This window comes from Trematomus bernacchii, unplaced genomic scaffold, assembly GCF_902827165.1.
Source record: "Trematomus bernacchii unplaced genomic scaffold, fTreBer1.1, whole genome shotgun sequence".
Taxonomy (NCBI): Eukaryota; Metazoa; Chordata; class Actinopteri; order Perciformes; family Nototheniidae; genus Trematomus; species Trematomus bernacchii.
The window spans coordinates 8,507,968-8,534,148 of NW_022987714.1; the positions used below are offsets into that span (position 1 = coordinate 8,507,968).

The 26,181-nt window shown below is 40.0% G+C and overlaps 1 protein-coding gene across 2 annotated transcripts in view; it reads right to left on the bottom strand.

Annotated features, from left to right (window-relative positions):
* Positions 1-26,181, bottom strand: part of pamr1 (peptidase domain containing associated with muscle regeneration 1) — a 70,160-nt gene that overhangs the window by 13,176 nt on the left and 30,803 nt on the right. Inside the window, exons 1-4 of one of the 2 annotated variants that reach the window (XM_034141269.1) lie at positions 10,201-10,370; positions 2,807-2,983; positions 1,807-1,932; positions 1,138-1,252 (exon numbers count right to left, since the gene is read on the bottom strand). In XM_034141269.1, the coding sequence (XP_033997160.1) occupies positions 1,138-1,252; positions 1,807-1,932; positions 2,807-2,983; positions 10,201-10,354 (572 nt within the window). In that variant the 5' untranslated portion in view covers positions 10,355-10,370. Of the gene's footprint in view, positions 1-1,137; positions 1,253-1,806; positions 1,933-2,806; positions 2,984-10,200; positions 10,371-26,181 lie in introns of those variants that run through there. The other variant, XM_034141270.1, reaches the window with a different exon arrangement.

Below are 26,181 nucleotides of genomic sequence, written 5' to 3' on the forward strand. Positions count from 1 at the left end.
GATGAAGAAGACAAGTAAGCTAGGTAGCCAATATAAGGCTTAGTCATCTTGCCAAATAGTGAGCCTGTGTTGATAATATGAAAACTACGTTATAACTGGTTTATAAATGGTTCTTAATGATTAATAAAGTGTTTACAACCTAATTAATAACCTAATTATAAACCCTTTATGAATCCTTTATAAGGGTAGTCTTATTGTAAAGTGGTACCCAATATTTTGTGATAATGTTAGCATGCTAACACTTTGATTGTTCACATTTTAAACGTTATGCCAGCTAAGAATGGCTAAGCATTGTCAGCATGTTAAAGTTAGCATAAAGAATAGCAGCGTTAGCATGGCAGTTGTGTGTTCCATAAACAACCTATCTTCTATCTAACTTTGAGAGAAAAAAATTGTGGGTGCCAATAAATAGTATGTACAATGTTGCAGAATGCTAGCCAGCATGCTTCTACGGTTATTATGACCCACAATCCTCTGAGCAGCGCAAGATAGGTCACAACTAGAGAGCACAGACAGATAACAGCCTGTCGACAGCTTATTGAAATGTCACGCTCCTGACTGCTACAGAAATACGAGCAAGAGGGTCAAAGTTCAAGGCACAATGTTATAACTGGCAGCTGCAGTTTGTCACAAAGTAAAATTAAATATTTAAGAGGTAGTAGTTAGTTAGTTAGCTAGTTAGTTAACTATTTGAAAAACAGCCAATGTCTTCTTTGAAATTGTAGCTGATGGAAAAGAGAAACAATATAAACTGTGTTTTTAACCCACCATGCTTTGTGATAGGCAAAATTAACTATTATCAAAGTCAAAGTCAACTTTATTGTCAATCTTTCAGTTTATGTGTACAGACAGAGAGATCGAAAAACCGTTTCCCACAATCCCGAATACAAAAACAAATATATATAAAAATATGTAGGCAAATATGTATATACCTATACACAATCAAAAGACACATTTAAACATATGCACACATTAAGACCTAAATAAAAGCACAACAATCAAAAACATCAATGAATATTATCACTAACCTTCCAGATTTAACCTTTCTGATGGTGCCTCCAAAAATGTTTCTGATTACACATGCAGGTTGAGGAGGAGCAGTAAATAACTATACAAGCAGACGTTTTACAGCCTCACCTGAGCTCTATAGTAAAGGGTCGGTCCACCTGGATGGTCCACTCACACCGGGCATTGTTGGGGTAGCTCTCAAGCACCAAGTGGCCCTGCCTCTTACGGATTACTCCCCCACACTCTGAAAAACACATCGGAAAATATTATATTTTGGAAAGTTGGTACTCTTTCAAATTCAGTGCTGGTTCATTACAGCTTGATTGTTATGTTGCGGGTTTAGATTCAGCTGCTTTGGTTACCATTCAAACCAAACCCAATTACATTGAGTTTGCAAAGCTACTGAAAGCCCTATGTTTTGCTAAACAACACAAATAAACATAAACACAATACACACAGGGGCAACAAGGCATTCAGCAGTGTTTCCAGGTTCTCCTTTTAATTAACCGTATGTTTGTTGTGCCCCATGGCAGTTTATTTGCGCACTAAGAAAGCTATAGTCACTGTCCAAATGTTACATATTAAAGAGTTTTATGAGCGTCTCAATTGTTGACTCTGACTTGTCATTCAGCTCCTAACGGAAAACCCCCAGGGCATATGGCAGCCTTCCAAGCTGGCATAGTTGTCCCAGATGAGAATAAATCACCAGGGAAGGAAAGAACACTTTTCCCTGATCGAAAGAAAAACGTAGACTAGACTCATGTAGGATTCGCTATTTGGGAGAATGAAGGTACGTACTCATGCAATCTCCACCGGACCAGCCAGGCCGACACTCAGCGCAGTATTTCCCAGTAATGAAGAAGTCATCCCTGGGGCCCCATGTCCCATTGTTACAACGCTTGCAGTTCTCAAATATACTGCAACCTGAAAGGAAGAGAAACCAAGTTATAGGGGAGTTTTTAAAAAGACAGGTGGATGGACAAGGAGACGAAGGAGACAAACAATTTACGTCTTTTAAATTGGCTGGTAATATTTGTTACAATTGAGAACATGTTCATCATACCCCTGCCATGTTTCCTCTAAAACAGCTCTGCTAAACTCATTAAGCCCATATTTTACTGCAACAGAATACACAAGCGTATAAGAGCTTCATAAAATAAAAATGTGAAGAAAACTGGGAGGATGTAATTTCACTTAAGAGACTACTCAGTCCATGGGGGGGAAGCAAAACTGACCTGATTGCAGATATGCATTTTAACCAAATATGCGCTAGTGATGTGCACAGGGCTTGACACATTTTTTGTGTTCAACAGTCAAATGTGAAGAAAACCATACATACTTCTACAGGCAGATAACATTTAGGGAAAATTAGGGTGAGCAACTGCTCATTTGTGCACACATACCCAATCATTTTCTCAGGTATATTCACAGATGTATTTGTTGCATAACCAATAAGTCCAAAGCATGACCATTCATTCCTGGCTCTGAATTCTTCCAGAAAGTGAATAAGCCAATATAAAGTAAGCCTGAAAATAAATTAGATCAGTTAAATATTTTTTAGCTTTTCTCTTATATAGTTTCTAATGCTTCAGTGTAAACAGCTGTGCAGTTGATAGACATCCTTTAGTCTTGCACGAACTTCACTGCAGATTTTCAAAGATGGAGATTGATGGGCGGATTACAATCAGCAGATGTGGACTATATGAAGAGAATGCCAACTTTTTATACTGTTCAAGTTTATGAAGTTTGTAACTTCTCATACAATTAAAACAAATAGGAATATTGGCAGGGGTTCTACCTGGATGAATTATGCAGGGGTCACACTCATTGATGGCGTTGCGACAGCACGGCACTGCGTAGCCCACCGGGGTTCCCTGTATGGGGCATTTACAGCGGATCACATCGTACTCGCAGCAGCCTCTGCACATGACGTTCCACTCTGGGCCCGGGCAGTGGTTGTACAAATACCTGTAATCTAAAGAAGACAATATGTCAGCATCAGTAAAATCAGCAGGATAACTCAAACATGCAACCAGGAAGCATACCTTTACATTAGCATCTATTCATAGTTGTACAGACATAGAGAGGCAGCGGTGTACATCATGGAGACACTTTGACAAATATAATGACATGGGTTACGATCAGGAGTGGTAGGATTCTGGGGATTTCAGTGTTTGAGTGAGTTGTTTTCTCGACTGGTTCTCTGGTTGTTTCCACTGCCATGTATTGGGGAATCGCAAGACTCAAAGTAGTTAACGGCCACTGAGTGATTTCATAAAACATTATATCAGTCAACATGCCTCAATGGTAAAGTCACTGTCATGAAGAACAGTCAACAATGACCAAGTTATTCCTCCCTTTTCCAATACATACGATGTTTAATTGGACTGTAAACCAGTAATGCAAGTGGTTATAATTATGTAACAGTGGACTTAAAAGTTGAAATATTTGAACATGTCTTGTGGCAGATGGGGATAGAGAACTAACAGAAGCTGCACTTTAAACTTGGCACCACCTTGGTGCAGCCTTGTACGTACCCTCCTACCGGCCCTGCAAACACTCATTAGTGGTTGTTTGCAGACGGTAAACTGGAGAGGAGAAGCGCAGATGTCTTGGAGAGCTGTGAGTCGTCCCTGTTGCCCGTCCACATTAATGATATCATAAATTGTACGTCTGTCCAGCTACAATCTGGCCTTCTCCTCAGCTATTTCTCCAAGCAGACACTGAGGTATGACAACTGCACTGACATCAATCAAACCAAAAGTGAGTGTGCAATGCCACAAGTTCAACTTTAAAAGATTCGGAGACAGTTTCTTCCCGCGGGCAGTGAGAAACAATTTCATAACATTCATCTGCTACTTAGTAATATATATCTACTATCTAATATATATCATTCCAATAACTTGTATATAGACTCGTACTGCACTATTCCACTTTTTTCTCTCTCACTTATTTTAGAACTATTTTTCTTTGTGTATTACTTTTACTATCTGTATTATTATGTTGCATTGTTGGAGAAGCCTGTGACTCAAGATTTTCAACGACATAATTACTCTGTAGCTATGTTAGTTTGACAATAAAGAACCTTGAACCTTTAATGTGAGTTTCTTTAAGAACAGAGTTAGTGCTTTATGAAGCTGATGCAGTCGTTTAGCTGTTTTACGATTCCTGTCAGTTCCTCGTTTAATTTAGTGTTTTGATAACATGGGCTCAGCTGGATATGTGTGTAAACCTTAAAACATTAATATTCAGCAAGCCAGTCTGTTTTCTATGTGCCATGGTGTGCGATAGATTTCAGGACCATGATTAAATGTCACTTTTACATGTTTTAATCCATGGCGCCCAAAGAGGCCAGTCTATTACGCAATGCCTTTGTTGTCATACCAACTGACAGTTTTCCTGTGGTTAAAATGAATGTAAACTTACAACCCTCACTTTGTCTTAAATTCAAAGCTGATGCTCTTGTGTTGTCTTGATTTGTTTAGCTCGGTTTGCCTCACTGGTACACAAAAGAAGAAGCTCATTGTTTTGTTTAGTTTTTTTAGATTACCGGTACTTTTAAAAAAGTTGAGAGAACCACAACTATCAAATGTATAAACATGCATTATGGCAATGACACAGCATGTAATAAAATATTTTTTACCACAATTGTATCCTCCTCACAATATTTCTGTAAAATGATTAATGAAAAACCAAAAAGTATAGCCAATGCTTTAACTTGTCTGGTAAATTCACTTCTTCTTAACTGCACAACCCTAGACTCAAACTCGTAGTCTAAAATTGTAAGAAGTGACAAGTGGATGGAGATTCCTTTACATTTGGTGCAAAAGTAAAAGCAATAACAGATGATTTGGAATAAATATTTATTCAGGCTGCTAATGGCTCGAGTACAGTAGCCTGACTTGGAGTCTAGAAGTCCATCCAAACTCTGGTCTGCTTTTACTCACATGCATCAAAATGCAGACGGAAGCAGCTTCATTTTCAACAACTACGACTTGTTATGGTTGCAATGTGACCCAAATTACGTAAGTCGGAAACTGAGAATTGTCAAACAAGAGAAGATTGATTAAAGCCATTATTGCCTGTCCTGGCCAATTTTTCTTTCTTGTCTTAAGCTACCTTACAAGCAATGAACAGGGGATGATTACAGAGTTTACAAGGTGTGATGCCTGTCACATGGGGATTAAGAGGTTTGAAACCTTTGCCTCTCCTTATGGGACAGCTTCTCCTGCTTTGGTTTGTGTGCTGGCCTGGGACTGTGAAAGCTGATTTATAGGGCATAAACTCGAAAGGCCTGTTATAGTCATCAGTGCTGTGTGTCTTGTCCTTAGATAGAGCTGTGACATCCTGTGGTTGGATCTGCCTTCTCAGCATACTTAGAGAATAGACAATACAGTAGATCTTAATGTTTTTATGTATGTTTATGGGACTAGATCTGTGACGTGACATTTATGAAATATTTAGTTTCCAGATTCTCTCAAGTTGTTCTCCTTATAAAACACTCCTTATTGAGATAAATAAACACATTCAGCAGTGTTTTCAGTCATTATGCACTGTAACAGATTCAGTTTGCTGACCTCCAGCTCTGTTGATAAGGCTGTTGTGTTTTTCTCTGAAGCATGACTCCAAGGTGTTTCCCCTCTAGTGCTTGATTCAGGCTGGAACGCATCTATTTTTCCGGAAGGCTATCCCCTCTCCTTAAAGGTAGGGTAGGAAAGTTTGAGAAACCGGCTCGAGATCGCTAGAATTTGAAAAAACACAACCGGAGAAAATCTGCCACTTCCTTATAGAGCCCCTCCTCCAACACACACGAACGCGCACATGACCAATGAGGGCACGAGATAAGTTTGTGCACAGATGGAAGGCTGACAGGCAGGTAGGCCATCCAGTTATTTTAGCCGGGCCGGCTAAAATGATTGGTCGTGCTTTTTACAGTATTACGACTTCCACAGATGACATTTTTTTATGGATTTTTTGTCAAAGCACTTAAGATATTCATTGCTATCGGGATGTTAAGAGCATTCCATGGAATATAACAAAAAGTGTATCTCGAGCCGGTTTCTCAAACTTACCTACCCTACCTTTAATAGGTGTTTACTGTTCTCAACACAGCAGATCGTTTTTACATAACTCTGCTTTCGCTTGCTCCCCTACAATTTGTATTCATACGTTTCAGCGATAAGCTTACTGCCTCGTAAAAACACAAATGAGAAGGCTTCCAGGTCAACACCTGCAGGTAACTACAGACTGGACAGTAACAATTTAATGTGGGTTTTAACAGGAAGAAAGGTCTGACCAGGTGTGGAAGTGCATGTGTTCAGGGGCAAGCAGACAAGCCAGTAGGTGTTTCTGCAACCATTAATACATGCATGAGCTGGCCTTCAGTGTTTGGGCTTAAGGCCTATCAAGCCTTTATTATTTGAAAACGTGTTAAATAATGGCATCAACATCACTCCATTTATCATTATGTTCCCCAGGCCTGTAATTTAACCCAGGACTGTGGTTGTGCTGTGTGCCCCCGGCTAATGTGTATTTAATCACAAACTGGAAGTGTTGACAAGTTTCAGAGAGGTGCTGTAGAAATCCATCCGATTACAAAGTTTGCTTCCTTATTGTGCCTTGTGGCTTTATAGCATATCTATGTGTTTTGGTATATGTAAACGTGCTAGTTTTGTGAGATCACAACAGTAGCTATGCACAAATGACAATAAAAGCCTTGAATCCTTGTTTTTCCCTCAGTCGTGCAGCTGAGTCTGCACATTTTTGTGTGGGTTGTTTGACTTTTCTGTTATGTAAGAATTGTATTGTGTTGGCTCTTGTGTATTCTTAAACATGCATGTAAAAAAGCCTTCGTAATGAAAACAGCCGAAACACGAGAATCATAACAGACACCCCGTTGACCAGTGGAAAACTCCGTGTGTCACAAAGCACTCCCACACAATCAGAAGCTCTACAGGCCCAGGTTGTAAGCCATCATGTCTCAGCTGCTAAACTTTGATGTGGATCCAGGCGATGACATCATTATTACCGGGGGCGGGGATGTGGTCACGGAAATGTGCGCAAATCCTGTGACCCTGCGTCTGACTTTACTGCCCTGCTGGCCCAGTAACCTGTTAGGAGCCAAAGAAAACCCTGACTTCTGCCAAGAACAAACTAAAATGTCCACATTACTGATGTTTTGTTTTTACCATAAAAGATTTTATGTTCAAATATAAAGCTCACAGACGCACATAATGTTGCACAACCCCTGGAAAAGCAGCATTACTGACTATTTGATACACTCAAAATATACTGCAGGTGTTGAATTTGACCTTACAACTGACACAAAAGCCTGCATCAGCTCGGAAATAGTGCCATCATTTCCTGGAAGCAACTTCCCCTGTACTCAGCCAACAAATAAAACCTAAGGTCAGTATTTGCTGTAATTTTACATCAGCATCGACTTTGGCCCAGCTCACATCCACAGCCAAGTGCTGCCTCCCGAGTTTAAGATATCTTATAATTGAGCTTTAGCTTGATATAAAAACTGCTTTCTGTCAGTTACCGTTTAAATTAGTAATCGTCTCTAGGTTGTCTTTTTCTTGCTCAGAAAATGTATCTTATCAGTCTGAGTCTCGTCTTGCTACACACCACTATCAGCTAAGCTATGTTTAGCTTTAACAAGGCTGAAGAGGACAATGTGGAAATGGTTTGAGCAGGGCACTTTAAAATCGGTTCAACATGCTTATTAAACGCTGCACAATGCTGTGACTGTGTCACCTATGTTGGACATGTCGTATTCTGCTATTTCACTTTTGGAAAGTATGCTTATTAGCTTCCTTGGTAAATACGAGGAGAGATTGATACTATTTTCTTACGGTGTGTCTATTTCGTAATCAGAAGCTTTATACTTGCCATCAGCAGAATATAAACTATACTTAACGTAGCAAAAAGACTTGAAACAGTGAAACAAATAGACTGGCTTTGAAGTGTGACACTGAAGGGAAGAAACACCAATACATGGAAGATACATTTCTGCATTTCTATTTTATGATAGTTACTATTTCTTGCCTGGACATAGGTGCATCCTTCTTTTTCCCAATTTCTTGGAGATTTCAGGGAGCTGAACTGTGCACCTCAAAGAAATAATCCAGCATACATGTATACCATATTTACATTTCAGTTTTGTTGAAAATTAAACGCCTGATTAACATTTTCATGAAACCCTCACCTTCAAGCGCTACAAGGCGAGGGTTTCTTTTACATTTGGAGAGAGTCAGGTTCGCTGTATCCCTGTTTCCAGTAAATTGGAATTTAATCAAATATGCTTAATTTACATGAATTAAACTAAACTAATCTTACTAACAGTAGTAATTTACGAGAGTAGTATTAATCTTCTCATCGCAGTCTTGGCAAGAAAGAACACATTTCATTTTTCCAAAATGCCTAACTATTGCTTTAATTTTATTCGGAAATAGAAGATGAAAATAACAAAAGATATGTCAGAAGAAGTTCCTTGTAAAGAGAAGATTTTACAGTATACATCCACTGAATACATTGTTTCCTTCTGACAACATGGTGCTTATTATACACTGATGTATCATGGAAAAATAGTTGTTTTTATAGCAGCTGCGAGTGCATGTATGTGCAGTGATTTTGCTATCATGGAACAGGGGAAACTCCCAGGGGAGCTTTGTGGGCATTGCATATCCGAATGTAGCCTGATCCTAAGCACTGGTCCCACCGGTCATCCTGTAGATTTGCTTTAAATAAACTTCCCTCCACTCGGAAACCACAAACCCAATGAAACATCCTCTCACCATTACCCACTTTGGTAAATTGGTGTGAACACACACACCAATATGTAGGACAAATAGGAGTCTGATATGTGCACATTTGTTTTCAGCATTTAACTTTTCAACTTGATATGAACTCTAGAGTCTGATATGAGACACTATTTTTCCAAATACTCAGTGCGAGGCTATGTTTTTCTTCTTGTAACTATATTCTGTGCCAAGTTTTCATTTTCTCTCATTTTTATATTTGCTAAGCCTTGTCATTTTTCCCTACAGCAGCCTGCCCAGTAGCCCTGACAACTATGCAATGAACTAAACACACTTTAGGGAAATGTGTGAAAAAAGCAGGACACCTGAGGATTCAGGTGGGTGGCGGAAAATGCCTCAGTACACATAAACACGGGCACACCTGAAAAGACATGTTCAAAAGGCAGGATTTGTATGTAAACACCTTAGCTTTGCTTTAAGAAAAAGAAACTATTTAAGATTACTCAACAAAGAAACATCTGTCATCAGCTGATAATGCAGGATTATGAAACAAGCCTTGCTAGAAAGTGAATCAGCTGACAACAACATAATTGGGCAAATCTTCCAGAGAAAACCTTCTTAGTCACTGTAACCTAACACCGATGTGTTCAGCCAAGCCCTTTGCCACATTCACCAACATTACAAATTGAAGGTTTTAATTTACTGCCTATAAGCGTGCAACAAGGAATTAGACAAAGACAGAGGTTTGGTTAGGAGTCTTGGGGACGCTGTATGGTATACACATTACCACAGCCAGCGTGATTGACTCAAACGTGACTCATGTCTTCCTGCTGCAGTTGGAATGGTCAGCCTGGGTAAACAGGCAGGGATAATCTGAATCTCAAGGAGAGCACACTTTAGGAGTTAAAGCAAAGCTCCCGTACAAAAGAGAACGATTGCCAAGATTCAACACCCCTATTAGAACGGCAACTGCCTCACTTTACCTCAAGGAATGTGTGGCTACATCCAACTGTGGCTTCTTTTATTTCAGAACAAAAAAGCAATCTTGCTTTCATTTCATACAACAATTAACCGCAATGAGTAGAAACGAGTATGGAAATGACAGAGACCCTTTTTTTTTTTCTGGTAATGGGACAATGAACAACAACAGGACAAGAAAAATAGTTGTAAAGTCAAAGATTGCACAAACTTGTTAGTGCTGTTTTTCTTTGCAGCCCCTTTAAAAAGCTGGATTTCACATCACTGTCTCTCCGTTGGTCTTCTTTTACAATCCTGACTGAGAGCTGATGTGCTCTTAAAGGATAGAAGGGAAGAAGGGATGGAGAGAGTTGCTGATGCCGGCTTTTTGAGAACAAAGAACACAAACTGAGAGGCAGTGCCAAATATAAACGCAGGGAGAAGAGAAGTGAAGGTAAAGCCGGTCTCTTACCGTAGGGCCACGCTGTCCCTTGGGGCAAGGAGATGGAGAGGAAGATGAGGAGGAACCAGCCCTCCTTCCAAGAGATAACGGTGCCGGTCCAGGGGGCAGTGCTGGTGCCCCCATGGGTTTGCCCCAGCTGCAGTCTCCGTCCTGCAGACAGCATGCTGCAGCCTGGAACTCTGTTTACTTTCTGAACTCAGCTGACATCACCTTCTCTTGGCCCTTCTGTCCTTCCCTCCCCCTCCCTCCATTTCTCCCTCTCCCTCCCTTTATTTCTCTCTCAGTTTCTCTCTCTCTCTTACTTCTCTTTGGCTTCAGGTTACAGCCCAGCCGCGCAAGGAGTTCCACTTGCACTGGTCTCCCAAAAACTCCCCGAGCTCCACTCAGAGGAAGACGTCACTGCTCTTAAATGAATGCAGACCCAACCGTTTAATGCACAACTCATTATGGTTTCACACACAACACACAAACACACACACGAGGGAAAAACACAACAGACAGTTTATGTTCTACATTGGCAAGACCAATGATACAATTTAAGGTGGTTCACTGCTTTTGTGTTCATGTCTAAAAAATCTGGATGTCATTGTAATTCAAGTTCACACCAGCTGTGTTTTCCAGAAAGGTGTGTGGTAAAGCAATAGCATTCAGTCAATCCAAGGTAGTAAATCCAACAACACATTTGTAACGTTAAAGGAATATTATGTTATTTGGTGAAATATGCGTATTGTTTTCAACAAAGTCAGGGGAATAGGTTGATGTCACTCTGTAGGCTAAGTATGAAGCTACAGTCAGTAGACCTTAACTTAGAATAAAGACTGTTAATGGGAGACCTGGCAGCACCTAGAAATCTCAACTATAAGCGCGATATATTATCTCTATTTTTTAATATGTCTGAAAAAAAATCAACATGTTGAGATTTTACATACAGTTACATACAGGTTATATGGCAGACTATTTCTAGGATGGGGCTAAGTAAAGGTAAGCCTTTGGACAGAGAGAGACTGGCTGTTTTCCCTTTAAACAACAGAACAGACTTAAACAATAGAATAGTAGCCAGTGAAAACACACTTTCCTGTTTGTATGATCTCCTGGGTGTGTTTTATTTCAGCTGGATAGCACTGGAACTAATTCATGTGTTGTTCTCTGTCCACTGGCACTCCATGCTGCATGGAAGAGCTAACAGGGAATACAGATCAAACGACTCAGAGCCGGAGAATCAAATACCAGAGCAGTTTCCTAAAACAGCAGGATTTAGACCAGAGATGGAAGACATGAGCAGTGGTCTATGTATGGTAGGGACATTGAAACACAGACTGAAATCAAGACAGTTCATACAAATAAAAAGGGAATGAAGACATGGGGAACGTGAGGGAGAAAAGAGACAGGCAAAAAGGAAAATCAAGAAAGAAAGGGGGGGAAAGGAAATATTGTCTGCCTCTCTGCTCTTTATATCCCCCCTTCCACTACCTCTCTACTGTTTGTCCAGATGCTTAAGGGTTTATTATGTGAAACCCAAGGCTTTTGGGTTAATGTGGACACCGGTTTCGTATTTTCACAGAGGCTACATCTGCGGTCTACGCTGTCAGCAGAATAGACTTCTGTATACAACTTTCTGTGGATTAAATACACAGCAATTGTGTTCAATATTCGGATTTATATATTCTAAGCTTGCACACAAAATTACAATAAATAGAGGTGACTGAGATCAAATATGACTGTGTTTTGTTTGGTGCTTTTGTGGGATTTTCTTTGAATGTTTTTGTTTCCCTAGATTGCAAGTTTACAACAACTACAGTATGAGTCATGGAGGTGAATACAACATCTAGAAAGCTAAGTGCACTGTCCTGTGAAACCATACCTCCAACATCTCAACTTTACATGAGCTAAGAAACACAGCTTTTTTAGCTTATCGTTTGAGCTTTTGAATGGTTTATTTAGCTTAAGAAGTGGAGACATAAAAGGAATACCTACAGGGCTTTAACACCAACATGCAATAAGTGAATCCAATGTGATTGAGTCATAGATGGGAGGACACTGATAATGCTACAGTAGAAGAGATAAGCAAAAGAGAAAATTACTTTTAGACCTTTTGAAGTCATTTATATAATCCTATATAGCCATAACATTGAGTGGTGCTTTCTATTTTGCTCTCTGCCCAAAACACACTATATCTTGTTATACAGTTGGTCTTAATTCTCTAGTCCACATTGAATCTTTTCTGAAAAAAACGTTTGACTGTAAATGGTGAAAAACACAATATATTGACTGTCATATACTGTTTTAATGTGACAACACAACAGGTTTACATTTATTAAATGTATTCCAAGTATTTCAGTCAAGCAGAGTTTGGAATCTTGTTTAGCTAAAGTTTAGGTTTTCTTCCTCTTTGAAATCTGAAAATAATTGTGGTTTGTATTAATTTAATCAAACTTTACAGCTGAAGTCAATTGAGACAGGGTTGGAGGCTAATGTTGTCCTGATGAACGATAATGTGTTCCCTGTGTAATGAGCATCTGACAGACTGGAATGAGCGCTGACTACAACTGAGCACATCTTCTAATGTAACAGAAGAAAAGCTAGTTTGCAGTAAGGTGTTAGCAGTTGTTGGGCATCAGATTTGTGTGATGTGTTAGACAAAAACCGGTGCACAATGCTGCATAGATTAAAATAAAAGTGTATCTGTTGCGTTGGCCTTGCCAATGTTTAGTGAAACACATTTGAATACTTGTAGGGGCGGAGATCTACTATCCATTAAACACTTTTTTTGTTAGTATCTGCTTTGCCCACTTGACTCTAGGAGTCAACCTTGGCAGACAAACAGAACCCTGCTGATACCTTCATTCATCATGAGTTTAATAAAGATATTTTCTGAAAGAAAACATTCTCTCATGACCCTCGGATCAAGCTCATCCTAGGCTGCATTACAGAAGCTTCTAAGTTGGCACCACAGTGACTGTAGTTGGTCAAAGAGAATGGGCCCCCAGCCCACAGCGCACAATAAAATCTCATTACCAAGTATATAAAGGAAATGGTGCAGTGGGGGTAAACATTTTTACCTAGGAGCCATTACACTTAATGAGATCCACTTACTGTGGACTCCACATTCTTTACAGGTTCAGAGACTACCAAATAAGTACAGTTATAAACATTGTCTGATTATTATTATTAATAGCTTTTACTTCTTTGTGTCCTAGAGTTCATACAGGGTCAGACTAAATGAAGGTGTCCTGACTTTGGAGCCATGCAGGTTTAAAATGAAATAATCTAGCCATGGCATCGCATTCTTCCTATTTCCATGGTTACAAAGTGGACAAACTGTAAACACAAGAGACCTTTTTTTCCTAACTGTTAACAGGTCTCACTCTATCATGGCACAACCTGCAATCTCCATTAAATGCGGTGGATGGAAACTAGGGCTCGGTTTTCATAGGTTAGACAAATGTGTGCAGCTTTAGAGCAAAGCCATCCAGCAAAGTGCCATGACAAAGTGCAGGTTAAAAAGGTAATAGCGCAGGACCACGGCCAACTACACAACAAATACACCCTCATTTATGTGTTGTGCTCTAGAAGGAATGCTCTACTTATGAAGACAGCTTGTTTTTATAGTTATTTTGAGGTGAACTACTGTGCATACTACTAATTATCTGAGGAGCAGGGGTCTGTCTTCCTTCTACCTTACCAGTCTGTATCCGCTATCACATAAATGCAGTTAAAGTGGAGGAAGGAACAAAAGTAGGTGATGACACCTTGTTAAAAAAGAGAAAATGAAAGAGGCCAAAATAGCCTGTATTACTGGAAGAAGATATACAGTACATCTATGAATGTGCTTTGTGATATGTGCTGAACGTACTGACCCTGTTCACATGAAACCCATTAGCCTGCATGCTTATAATCGCCATTTCATATACGCCTATAGGTGAATCATATTAGATTAAGTTGGATGCAGTGCCTCAAGCATTACATTTCACATCAATGCAGATACTTCAAAGCACTCTCAGTATCTGAAATGCAAACTAAATGTAAGTAATCTTGCCAGAAACAATTAACATAGATTTAGCTCAGATGTACCCACTCTTTGATTTTAAGTCACACTCCAAATAGTCCCCGTCTGGCTTGTATTTGCCTCATTCTTTAAGTCAGGTCAAAATACATTTACTTTTGTATGAAGCTCTGAATCTGTCCTCCAGAGTATCCACCCTGTAAAACTATGCAGCTATAGCTGCCCGGGCTGGAACTGACAAAGACTTGGATTTCACATCCTATTACACACTTTAAATCCATCTGCGGGAGATCGAAACAGCAGGGAACAACATTAAAGTAAAGATCATAATACAGACCTTAAGGGTTTCTATAGATAGGATCCTAGAGATATGGTCCACATAATGAGCATACATGCATGTGTGACCTGGTGAGCTCCACACCCATATGATATCCAGCATATATGATGAACTCTTCCTAGTAAATCCAGGAACACTACAGTACATTACAATGAGTCTATATTGCATAAAGTCACTGTTGAAGTATAATGTAAACCTTCTGACAACTTATAATTGGGAACTTTGAAGTGAAATGTGGGATTTTTCTCAGAATAAGAATGTAGCTGATCCTCACAAAAAAAATATTTCATTAGAAAACAAGTTATTTGAATAGGAAAATACTTTCTCAGAATTGCAGCATATGGTAAATATTTGCACGCCCAAGCTTTCCCATATCCATGCAGCCACTTGTAAAATCAGTCAGCATTTGCAAACCATAGCAAACATCATTACACACATATTTCTTTGAACTTTAACTGATTTAAAAGCTTGAAGTGATATTCTCTTTTTAAATAATTGAATACAGAATATGCTTCAATTAGCTCTCATTTTCTTTCGATAGTGTGAATGGGATTTGTCTGAGAATACTCTCCCGCCATCATCCAAATGGCTCTCAAGATCATAAATCTCGTCTAGCGTATCCAACTTTATAGGCAGGCTATAGACTACAGCTGTGGGTCTTAAACATTGAAGCATAGCGACCAAACTCTAAAAATGAAATTATTAAAGGGGAAAGAATGTCTGTAGCTGGTAGCTTTAGTGCTGGAAGCTTCTGTATTAACTGCTTACCAAGCTATTTACTTGAAACGTGGAACCACGCTGGGATAAAGAAATGTCACTCTTATAATGGAAACCAAAGAAGGGGACAGAGAAGGAAAATATGTTGTGCAGGAGGAACGGAGGAGACTTTCCATCTGCTCTGGGCTCTAACAAGAAGTTGTGAGGTCTCTGACATGAGACACAGCGCCCTGCAGACCTGCCTCTGCTTGTGTTTACTTGGCAATTGCATTTCCTTCCCTTGATCCTTGTCTGTCGTTAAGTGACCCTTGTCGTGTCATTGCTACTAAAGAATAGCCACACGGGCAATGAACCAGACAACTGTCTCACACGGGAGAGTTTGTTTTGGTGCACCATGGCAACAAGGTTTTCTGTTTTGGACATCTTTTGTTTATATCCCCTTCCTGTCCCCGTATGCGGTGGAACACCAAGGCTAGGCCACTGTGGTGGAAATAATTTGATCAGAGAGATATAGGGGAGGTGGGAGAAAGAATCAAAAAAGTTGCACTGAGTGAGGTCAGTGTTAGCGACCAGAATTGGAACCGCTAAGCTACTTTAATGCGGAAAACAGCCACTTAAAGCCTGTTAACAGAAGCCCAATATTTTACAGCACATCACATCAGCGCTCCAGTTCTCCTACTTCTCTCCAACATCGCTGCGATCAAAGCTCTCTGTGTGTTTTGTTATTCGTTTCTTTGGTTATAGCTCTTTAGGAGCCTCCACACAGGAGTCAGTGATCTCAAAATGTTGTCTAACAGATGTGGCATTTCATGAGAGGAATAGCAGGAGGAGTTCACAGTTTTACAGATCTGAGCCCCTTAATGAGGCCTTGTGTGGATCAGGAGAGAGATCACGCTCTCTGTGCAGGATGTAGGGTGTGGATTTGGAGCTCTGCCCTCTCGATACTTGATCTGTTGTGCGTATTTATAGTTACATTAATTTTGGACTTTATGGGAGGGTTTGTTGCTCTGCAGCCATCACCATAATAACTGTGCGTCCAGGGGGGCATCCTTTACTGACATGCAACATATTAGGCCTGACCACAGAGCATGCTTTAGTGCGATTAAATGGGGAATGATGGAGGGAAAAAAAGCCAAACATTGAGATCATGTAAAGTATATAAATAATAACAGGTTATTAGTAACTGGAACTGAATTGTAATTACTTAAATCACTAATATACGAGTCATTCGTTTTTTTGTTTAACTGAGGTAGCACAATACTTCCCTGATTCCCTAAAATAAGTGTATGTCCTGCATCACCATGACAATGATGAACTCAAATACACTGTTGTTAGTCCAACATAGACAGTAAAGTTACATGTTGGTTTTGGTAGCTGGGTCCATGTGATAATGTTCCGATAATTATAAAGTTCAGAAATAAAGATGGTCAAATAATTATATGAAAGCCCACATTTTATTCTGTACATATATTGATAACTTAAATTAAGCAATTAAAGCACATGTTTTACCGATTGGCTTTTCAATAAATCAGACCTGTGTTCAGTGTGTTTATGACTGACATATTCATCTTCATTTTCCACATTAATCCATTTTCTTTTCTTATTTTTGTAGTAATATTTGTGTTCAAGGGCTAATAAATTGAGTTTACCAGCATACAATAACAATACAATGCAGTACAATGTGCAAAAGACACATTCACAGTCAGTTTCTGTTTTTGTAGCACATAGTTTTTGCTCCTCCTCCCTCATTACTGTCTTTTCAGTACTATGTCACAAGAGGCCAAGTTTTAGCACAAACAGCAGACTACATAAAACAGATAAAATACAGAGCTCTTTAAGCAGATGTTCTATAAGAGAGAACAGCAGCCTCTTGTGGCCAAACAAGGAAATGCACACATGTTTGGGAAAGTTGGCAAATATCGTAACCACACAGTACACCACATAGCAATGCATAAGTCACGTCTCAGTAAACAGGAGGGTTAAGACACCCACAATCTCTTGGGAAAGGGACCATTTGCTTGTGGTGGAGAAGGGAAGTCTGGCAAATGTAGATGAAACCAACTTATTCTTTCATTTAGGGCTGTAAAATACGTAACACTGACATCACACACAAATTACTCTGAAAACGCTGTTAGGACACTATGCAAAGCAGTGTGTATTAAATAAACCAAAAACACGTGGTGTGGTGTGTGTGTGTGTGTGTGTGTGTGTGTGTGTGTGTGTGTGTGTGTGTGTGTGTGTGTGTGTGTGTGTGTGTGTGTGTGTGTGTGTGTGTGTAAAGATAGAACAAGCAAGCAATTACGTCAAGGCAAACTAAATGAAAGAAGAACAGAGAGATTTGAAAGCTCTTAGCAAATTCAGAAAAAAAACACAATCAAAACATTACTGGCTCTATACTCTTACATTTTTGGGTTTGCATTTCACTACTTCGTGAAAGATCAATTTAACTTCACAAACTCTTTGATCTTCTTCACAGATTTGTGGCTCTCAAAAAAGCCATGATGTTGAAAGACCTGGGGCCTCATTTATAACGCCTTGCGTAGGATTGACGTGAGAAGGTTGCTTACGTAGTACCTCCTGTGTTTTACGAGCGACTTATCAAGTCTTGGCAAACGGCATAAAACACGATTAAACGTGATAGTATATAAAACCATGCTCGTATCTACAACCTATAGAAATGCAAAACGGCGTCAGTTTAGACGTAATTCTGTCCTCCTGCTTACCGCATAATTTATGAGAAAACATTTCATAACAGTAACACAACATATTCGAGGTGGTTTTAAATAACATATCTGTATTTATATATTTCTCCAAGTTATGTTTTTGTGTGCACTGAGGAGTCTCAAACAGGCGTTTGTTTAATCATTTTAAGATTGGCTTTAATCAATGTTTGAAAATGAATTCTTCATATTTGATAAATGAGAGGTAACATTTGATTTATGGTATTATTTCCACACATTTCTCTCCATTCTTCCTTCTGCCAACGGTGTCGCAGTTTCTCGTCTCTCCCGTTTGTGTGCTTAGTGCGTACGCATGGGTTAGAGTTTGCGTGGAGGACCGCACATTTTCCCATCAAGTTAGAATTTTATAAATCGCAAACATTGCGTAGAAACTGGCGTACGCCATTTTTTGAGCATATATCCCTTTATAAATGAGGCCCCTGAGCTTTCCTAGTCAGGCAAATAATCTACTTGGCATAGGTAATGATGTTAGTGGAAATTGGCATGTTGGTTTTGGTTAAAACTGTTGTTGCTAATAGACATTTAGATAAGATGTTTTGTTGTCCTCACATGGATGATAGGAAAACTTAATTAAAAAAACATATTTATATTCGAAGATTGCGTAGAAACTGGCGTACGCCATTTTTTGAGCGTATATCCCTTTATAAATGAGGCCCCTGGATTTAATAAGCTGAATGCCAGGATCAGGATCACTTGTCTGGGATAAATCCTTAAATAGCACACCCATGAATGTTAGATTAAAAAAGCTGATCTTGATTCAAAACATGCAGTTCAAATTGATTTACGTAATTTTGCAAGAAACAGTACCAGATTCTTAAGTAACTGATAAATCCTTCTGATCGCTGAGGAAGTGTTCATGTCTCTAATAAATGTAGCCTTACAGAACTCTTACATCATGTGCTGCTCATACTGATGTCTAATCTCAGATAACGTGGGCAGCTGAAGATAGAAACCGCTCTAGTGCGTAGCCTCGACTATGGTGTAACTGTGGAGACATTCACCTTTAGAAGGACATTAACTCAAGTACTATACTTTAGTACTATTTTGGAGTACTTAACCTCCTACCTATCATGCAAAATGCACTTTTGTATGTCTTTTATACATGAATATGTGTCCCCGGTGTTCCAGGGAACTCACCAAGTGTCAGAAAACACAACCCTCTCTCTTTTCCTCCATACCCAAATCTCTAAAAACGGGGCTGCAACGGATCTGATACAGACTGATACAGATTTGAAATTTCTCTGACGTCAGGAACGAGGAGCTCTGCCTATATGGCCAACTCTCCACCTATCAGGGGAATGTGGGGTTGGGCCACGGCCGGCCATTGCCGCTCGAAAGCGCTGGAGACGCTGTAGTACATATGCCAGGCCTGTAAGTGGCGCTGTAGTCTGCCACAAAAGCAGCGAAGAAGACTTCCCGCACATGGTTGCCATGGTTGCCCTTCTGTTTATTCTCCGCTGTGGCTCTTTTTCTCCCTCCCCGAGGCAAGCGTTTGCTCCTGCTGCTTTAATTCAATGCAATCCCTCCCCGTCGAGGCAAGCACTGTAATTCTCTCCGGTTAGTCCACCAGCAGATGACAAACACCCACCTCTCCGCCTCTTCCAAGGAACGAGGGGACCGTGCGACAGAGTTTCAGTTAGATTTTTTTCCGCCGGTCAACATGTCCGTTAAAGTTTAAATCTTCCGGACAAAATTAGAAAAGTGCCGGTCAAAGGTCTTCTTTGTTATTTATTGAGCTTTAAAATAAATGAATAATGACTCTATATAATCATATAAGAATAAAACACGGAGGACGGAGATCTCTTTTTCTCCCCCTCTTCTGACAGCCCAGCAGCTGATCTCAAAGCACGCTCCCCTCTCCTGCAGGGGGGCGTGGTCAGCTGCAGCTCACAGAATCAGCCCCCTGCAAAAACAGGGCTGGAAAGAGCAAATAGAACGAAATGAGGCATGGCTAAAATGCAGGATCTGTTTGGTATTTTGAAAAAAAAACTATATTTATATACTTTATATAGGTATGGCCCTACAATATATTGTTCAAATATAGCATGATAGGTCCACTTTAAGTGTTTCTAGTTTATGCTACTTAATGCTTTCACTAAAATATAAGTCGAAGGCAAATATTTTACATTTAACTTGACTACATTTGAATGTATTTACTTAACAAACTGAATTTTCAATTCAAAATATAAACAACTCATACAATCCGACACCATGATGAAAACATAAAAGCGTTATTAATTATAATCCAACTGGAGAACATTATTCTGAAATGTACTTTTCTTCATAAATACTTTTAGTTTTATTTTGTTATGCTATACTTATGTATTTTTCATTAAGTACTTTTCTGAGTGCAAGACTTTTATTTGTAACTGAGTTACAGAGAGGTGTACTAGAATCAGAATCAGAAACAGGTTTATTACCAGGTAGGTTTACACTTACGAGGAATTTGACTAGGTGTCGTGGTGCATACATAAAAGTAAAACAACAATTAAAACACAGATAGAGAACTAGAACAAATATTAAAAATAATAAAAAATATAAATATAACAGTATTTACATTGCAATGGAATGGAATAAAATATGGAATACAAATAAAAATCGGCAGTAATAATAAGAAAAGAAAACGGATATTGTTGTACATTGTTTGCATTAATGTATAGAGTCTATGATGTGGCTGAAGGTGAACAGTTTGTGTCCAGGGTGGGAGGGGTCGGCCACTATCTGCCCGCCTCAGTGTCCTTGAGGTGTGCAGTACTACTGTATGTTGTATTGCTACTTTTATTCGAGTGTAAGATCTATGTACAAATGTTCTTGGCGAGTTAATGTAAAAAATTGCCACAACTCCCTCTAAACATGACCATTTCAGATGGGATGCATGTTTCCCCTTCAAAATCCTGCATACTGAATCATGAAATCTGGTGTAAGCTAGAGTTTCAAAAGTATATATTTTAAATGAGTGGGAGTGTTTAGAGAGAAGGCATGCTGTTGTTGGTCCTTAACATCTACTCCCTCTAGAGGGAGTCAGAGCCTACAAATCCATGATACTGTACTGTATATCTGTCAAGGAAGGTATGAGGTGCATCTAAAGTAGACCTTGAAGACACATAAGCAAGTCTGATGTGAAAGAGATTACATGTATTTTATCTTGTGGGGGCCATTCACAAAAAGTGCAGATCACTTTCTACCATTTCACATGAAGTATATCAATTCGTGCCCACTTCCATCTGTTATGGAATATATTGATTTGCCATTGCGGGCAGCAACGTGAAATCAAGATGTCCACAGCAAGCCTCAGTGGGAGAGGAATGTAAGTACTAGTAAGTACTAGGTACCGGACTGGAATGGGGCTTCACAGCTAATCACTCTGATCTAATTTTATTATTTATATTCTCGTGAGGGCTGGCTTTTTGATAAATGTTCCACTCCCTTCTTTTATCAGCAACGAGCCACTGCCACTTGGTTAAATTATTCAATTGGGTCTGCTTTGTTGTTAATAGCAGTGATTATTCTTGCTTAAACGGCATAATGTATGGGCTGACAGCTAACAGTGATACAAACCTGTCCCGGGGGACACAAATCTGGTGGCGGGTTTCTATATGCCACATTAGAGATTGCAGGCACCAGTGAAGCATAGAGAAGTAAAATACACTCAACATCAAGGCCTTTGGAGGACAATCGTTCCACAAGGCCACAGCCATAAATGATCAAGCCTCCAGTCTATAGCTGACTTCCAGTGAAATAAAGCTGGGGCTAAATGGGCGGATAGTTTACTCTCCTCTCTTAAATTATGGAAAAGGCCCATCTCATACACTTGTGCGGATTTTAGGCTCAGAAAGACAGGCAGGATTTGTTTTTTTCAACATCACACTAAAGGGAAATTAACAAAGATTAAAAGATAAGACAAAGGGGATTATTTGTGACTTAAACACACTGTGCCAAGAACGCAGAATGTTTTACAAAAATACACAGTTACTTGAATGAAGTTGAACTTTTTTTTATATTTTACACGATTAGGCTCACTCAAACAGTCTATTTTGCATGTTCATTTCTGGTGAGAGACTGACAGAGTTCTGGGTAAGATTTTCCTTACTTTTGTTTGACTTGCAGAGGGTACTTGGATTTCTTTTCCACGTGCCTTGTTTGTTTACCCATCCCCCACCAGGGTCCTGTCAACACCACTGGCCTCGTGAGAGGAAGAGGTCAAAATGTCACGGGGGTCATTCTTCTGTCAGGGATTCTGGCCTTTTCCTTTTGTTTACCCACCAACACCATTATTATTACTACGGTGAAGCTGGAAAAAGAGAGTGCAACTCAGAGGTAGACATCTTAACTTAAAATAGAATGCTGTCAGGTGCTGAAATGTTTCTATGTCAAGATGTTAATTAAGGTGTAATCAACCGTTTTAAAACCAATGAGCTACAAGGGTATGTCTAGCTATTATTTTTGTAACTAATGTCCAGCTTGCATCTAATCACAATTTAATTAAACACTGAAACTTACGCTTTTAGTCAACTGGGGCGTGTTTAGTGCCCAAATTGGTGAATAAATAGTAATACAGCACTGCTTTAATCTGAATGTACACTCTACATTTAGCCATTTGAAACAACGACTTAACACTAGCTTAAAAGCTAGACCTCAATTCAATGTAGCCTAGTAGTTAACACCACAGTATCTGGGCATGGAGCTGAAATAATTGCTTATGTGGGGTTTCTGTTTAAACAAATCAAGCTGATATGCATGAGTCTACACATGTGTTCAAACGAATTTGAGTGAATTCCCTCCACTCTCAATACGCAGAGAAAGCTACATGTTTTTCATTAGTGGTTGCTTAAACTGGTTTGAAATCTGTAGAGGGCGGGGAGGAGTTGAGAAAGAGTCAAACATAACCACAAATCTCCTCCCAACTGAACACTCATTTCAAATGTTATATGATGAGAGCCAGCACTTGCCCTGTTCAGCCATTAAACTTGAAGCTGCTAAATGTTTCACTGAAACGTTAGGAGGACATTCAACCACTGGCTCTAATCCTAACTGACCGTGTGACCCCCTTGCAAAAGCTGGAGCGATACCATATCCCGCAGCACACTTCATGTGAAAATAAAATAAATAAAAATACACAAAGGCTTTGAATGTCATGACTTTCTTAATATTGACCACATGTTTTTAAGCTCACCCTTTAGCCAATTTAAAGGCAAGCCTCGCCACAAAGAACTGAGCCAGCTTGAGTCAATAAGCCAGTTAGCAGAAAAGAAAGTAGAAAAAATTCAATTCTTGACTTATTTAGTAGGGGATTTGGCGTGGCAGGTCAGGAGGTGTAATCCAGGAGATTGGACAGTGATTCTTTAATCGAGTGGCTCGACAGTACATCTCCTTCCTCCCCTCCCTGATTTTGCTCTTGTAAGAGGGTCTCCCTTGTGTAGCACTGCATATCAATAGCCCACTCCTCTGCTGGTTCAACCACCCTCCCTTCTAGACTTCTGCTGGATGCAGATGGGGAATACAGTACTTCAATAAACTAAACATCCTGCTTTTCCTACACAGCTGAGAGAGCATGCAGCATTCATTAACAAATGTATTTTTTATTAGTGAATAGAAACCAACCCAGTCTTTGCTAAAAACATTGAGGATGCGTATCAGGAAATTGGCACAGGCATGCTAAGGAAACCACAGTGACTGGTGGAAAAGGGCAGTGGGTCTAAATGGTGCGGTGGATCTCTGGAACTAGAAACAGCGCTGTTTGATTCTGCCGGCAGATCGTTTCTGCTCTCCGCCTCTGAGATCCTCAAGATAAAGCCAAGAGGGTGACTGCGGTTGCTTATTAAAACAGCATCATCCAAGAAACACTATAGTGGAAAATTAAAGTGTGCAACCTCTTATATTCAACGCCAGCAGCATCTGCCTGATAAAAGAAGCCAAAAAATAGAAGTGAGCTGACTAGAAATGTCCTTTTCGTGCAATTGCTGCATTATCCCAAAGCGTTACTTGGGATAAGTGCTGACGAAATCGTGTCTCTGTTACTGGTGGATAAAAGAAATGTCTTATCTGTCTCCAGAGAATTTATTGTAATGGTACGTACATCCTCCACTGCAAGTTTGCCGCAGCGTGATGGTAGCGTTCTGATCAGAAAGAAGAATTCTGGGCTTGTTGAACAGATGGCTATATCCCAGTTTCTGGATTGAGAGCAGGTATTGTAAGTTCAGTGTGCATCCATGCACACTCCTAGAATACTAAATCAAATGATCATTCTTCCTTTTCATTATCTGCTCCACACTAAACATATGAGTACACGCTTGTCCAAAAGAACACACGTTCTTGCAGATATCTTCATCAGGAGATGATGAATTCATCCCCCACCCTGTCCCCGAATCCCTGAGCGTGAGTAATTGTCAGGCCCTGTGAAATAATCGTAGCTTTCAACGCTAATGGAAGCCCTGCACATTCATTATTCAGTCCAGGAAACAGAGTGCTGCAAAGTGTCAAGGGACCTATGAGTTATTGCTCAGCGTGAACTAACCTTAGACTACGAAGGAAGGGACAGAGGCACACTGCACTTTCTTCTCCTATGTCCACCATCATTTTACGTCTCCTTTGCGTCCCACTGTCCATCTGCAAAGGGGGGCGAGCACCACGCAGAAAACCCGAGATTCTATCACAGCTGTGGCGTGGCCAGACGGGCCGGTGATGGGTGTACTGTGACACTGTGGACAGAATGACAGACGGTCAGGCCTCTCTTATGTCACTGCATTCGTTTGACTGGTGACCAGCCATGACTGGTGGAGTAAGGCTTTCCCGACGTTACTGCCCTCCTGGGACTGCAGTGGGATTTACGAGGAGAAAGGAGGGAGGAATGCGTCAGGAGTAGTGGGGGCTAAGAGATTTTTCTGACCTGTAGATAACACATGGCAAGAAACAGATAGGTTTGATATGTGAACATGCCCCAACTTGTGCTCGAGGGGGAAAGGGACACCTAGATTTGTGCTGCCGCAGACGGAGCCAGTAAATACAGTCACTCCACACTCCTAAAAAGCAACACACATCAGACAGAATTCCAGCAATGCACTTAAGCCTTCTTCATTTCCTATGTCTGGACCTTGAAAGTCTTGCCGTTACTCAGCTCTAAAGTAAAACTGAAGGGAAACAAGCAATTGTAGAGGAGGTAGGGTTTCATGTCAGGACTACAAAACAAGTCAAGAGATAACAAGCCAAAGTGATGTGTGGTATACATTAATCTTAGAATACTTGAATGCATCCTTTTTATATCCATCTATAATTGTATGCATTCAGTAAGCCTGTTTAGTAACTCTTACTATCGGTACTTCTGGGACACAAACAGAGTGTGCAATTTGCAAACGGCTAATTCGTTTTAAACAGCTCTTAACTCAGATGGTGAAACCCCACCTCCACAAGGACACACTGTTTTGTCTAACATGTTAGAAAAACATGCTCAGCCATGCACCACTACACGTTTTTTGAGATTCTAGGACTTGTAAATGGTTCTCTACTCATGCTCAACCCGGGGATTGTGGTTCCCTCTGCACGGCCACTGCTGTCAATCTGCCTTGTAGAATCAAACACAGGCTGGGAATAGAACAAATTATTCTGCTGATGGAAAGAAAGAGAAAAATCCAACTTGGCTAAGCAGAAGCGAAGGCTGCATGAGCAATATGACCACATCGGAATAATTTCACCTGACTATCTACGAGAAGTTGTTTCCATCTCTGTTCCTGCTTGTTATTAGATATAAAAAGATACACCAGAGTGGGAGGGGTTATGTGTAGTTCATTATATCTTCCTTCAGACTAAATAAATAACCTGAATATGACCGTGAACGCTCCCGGCGTTTGAAGCATACATTAGCCGACCTCTAGTTTACTGGGGGTAATTGAGAATTCTTGTCTGTGGCTGTCTTTACGACTGAGGCAATTTAGCATGCCAGCTTGTTGCTATAATTATGACCCAATTAATTTGATTAGCAAACTAAGGTTCAAGATAGAGTGTGAAAACATGAATTGAATGGCGAAGGGTTGGGGAGATGCTAATGAGGAATTAGTTAATGAGGGAGATGTGTATAAAGGAGTTTGTGTGCCTTGTGCCTTGGATGAAGATGAAACCAGCAGGAGTTGAATTCATTGTGCTCTGGGTTTTTGAGGGAAAATGACAACTCACTTACTGTAGCAGCTGAAAGGATGAAG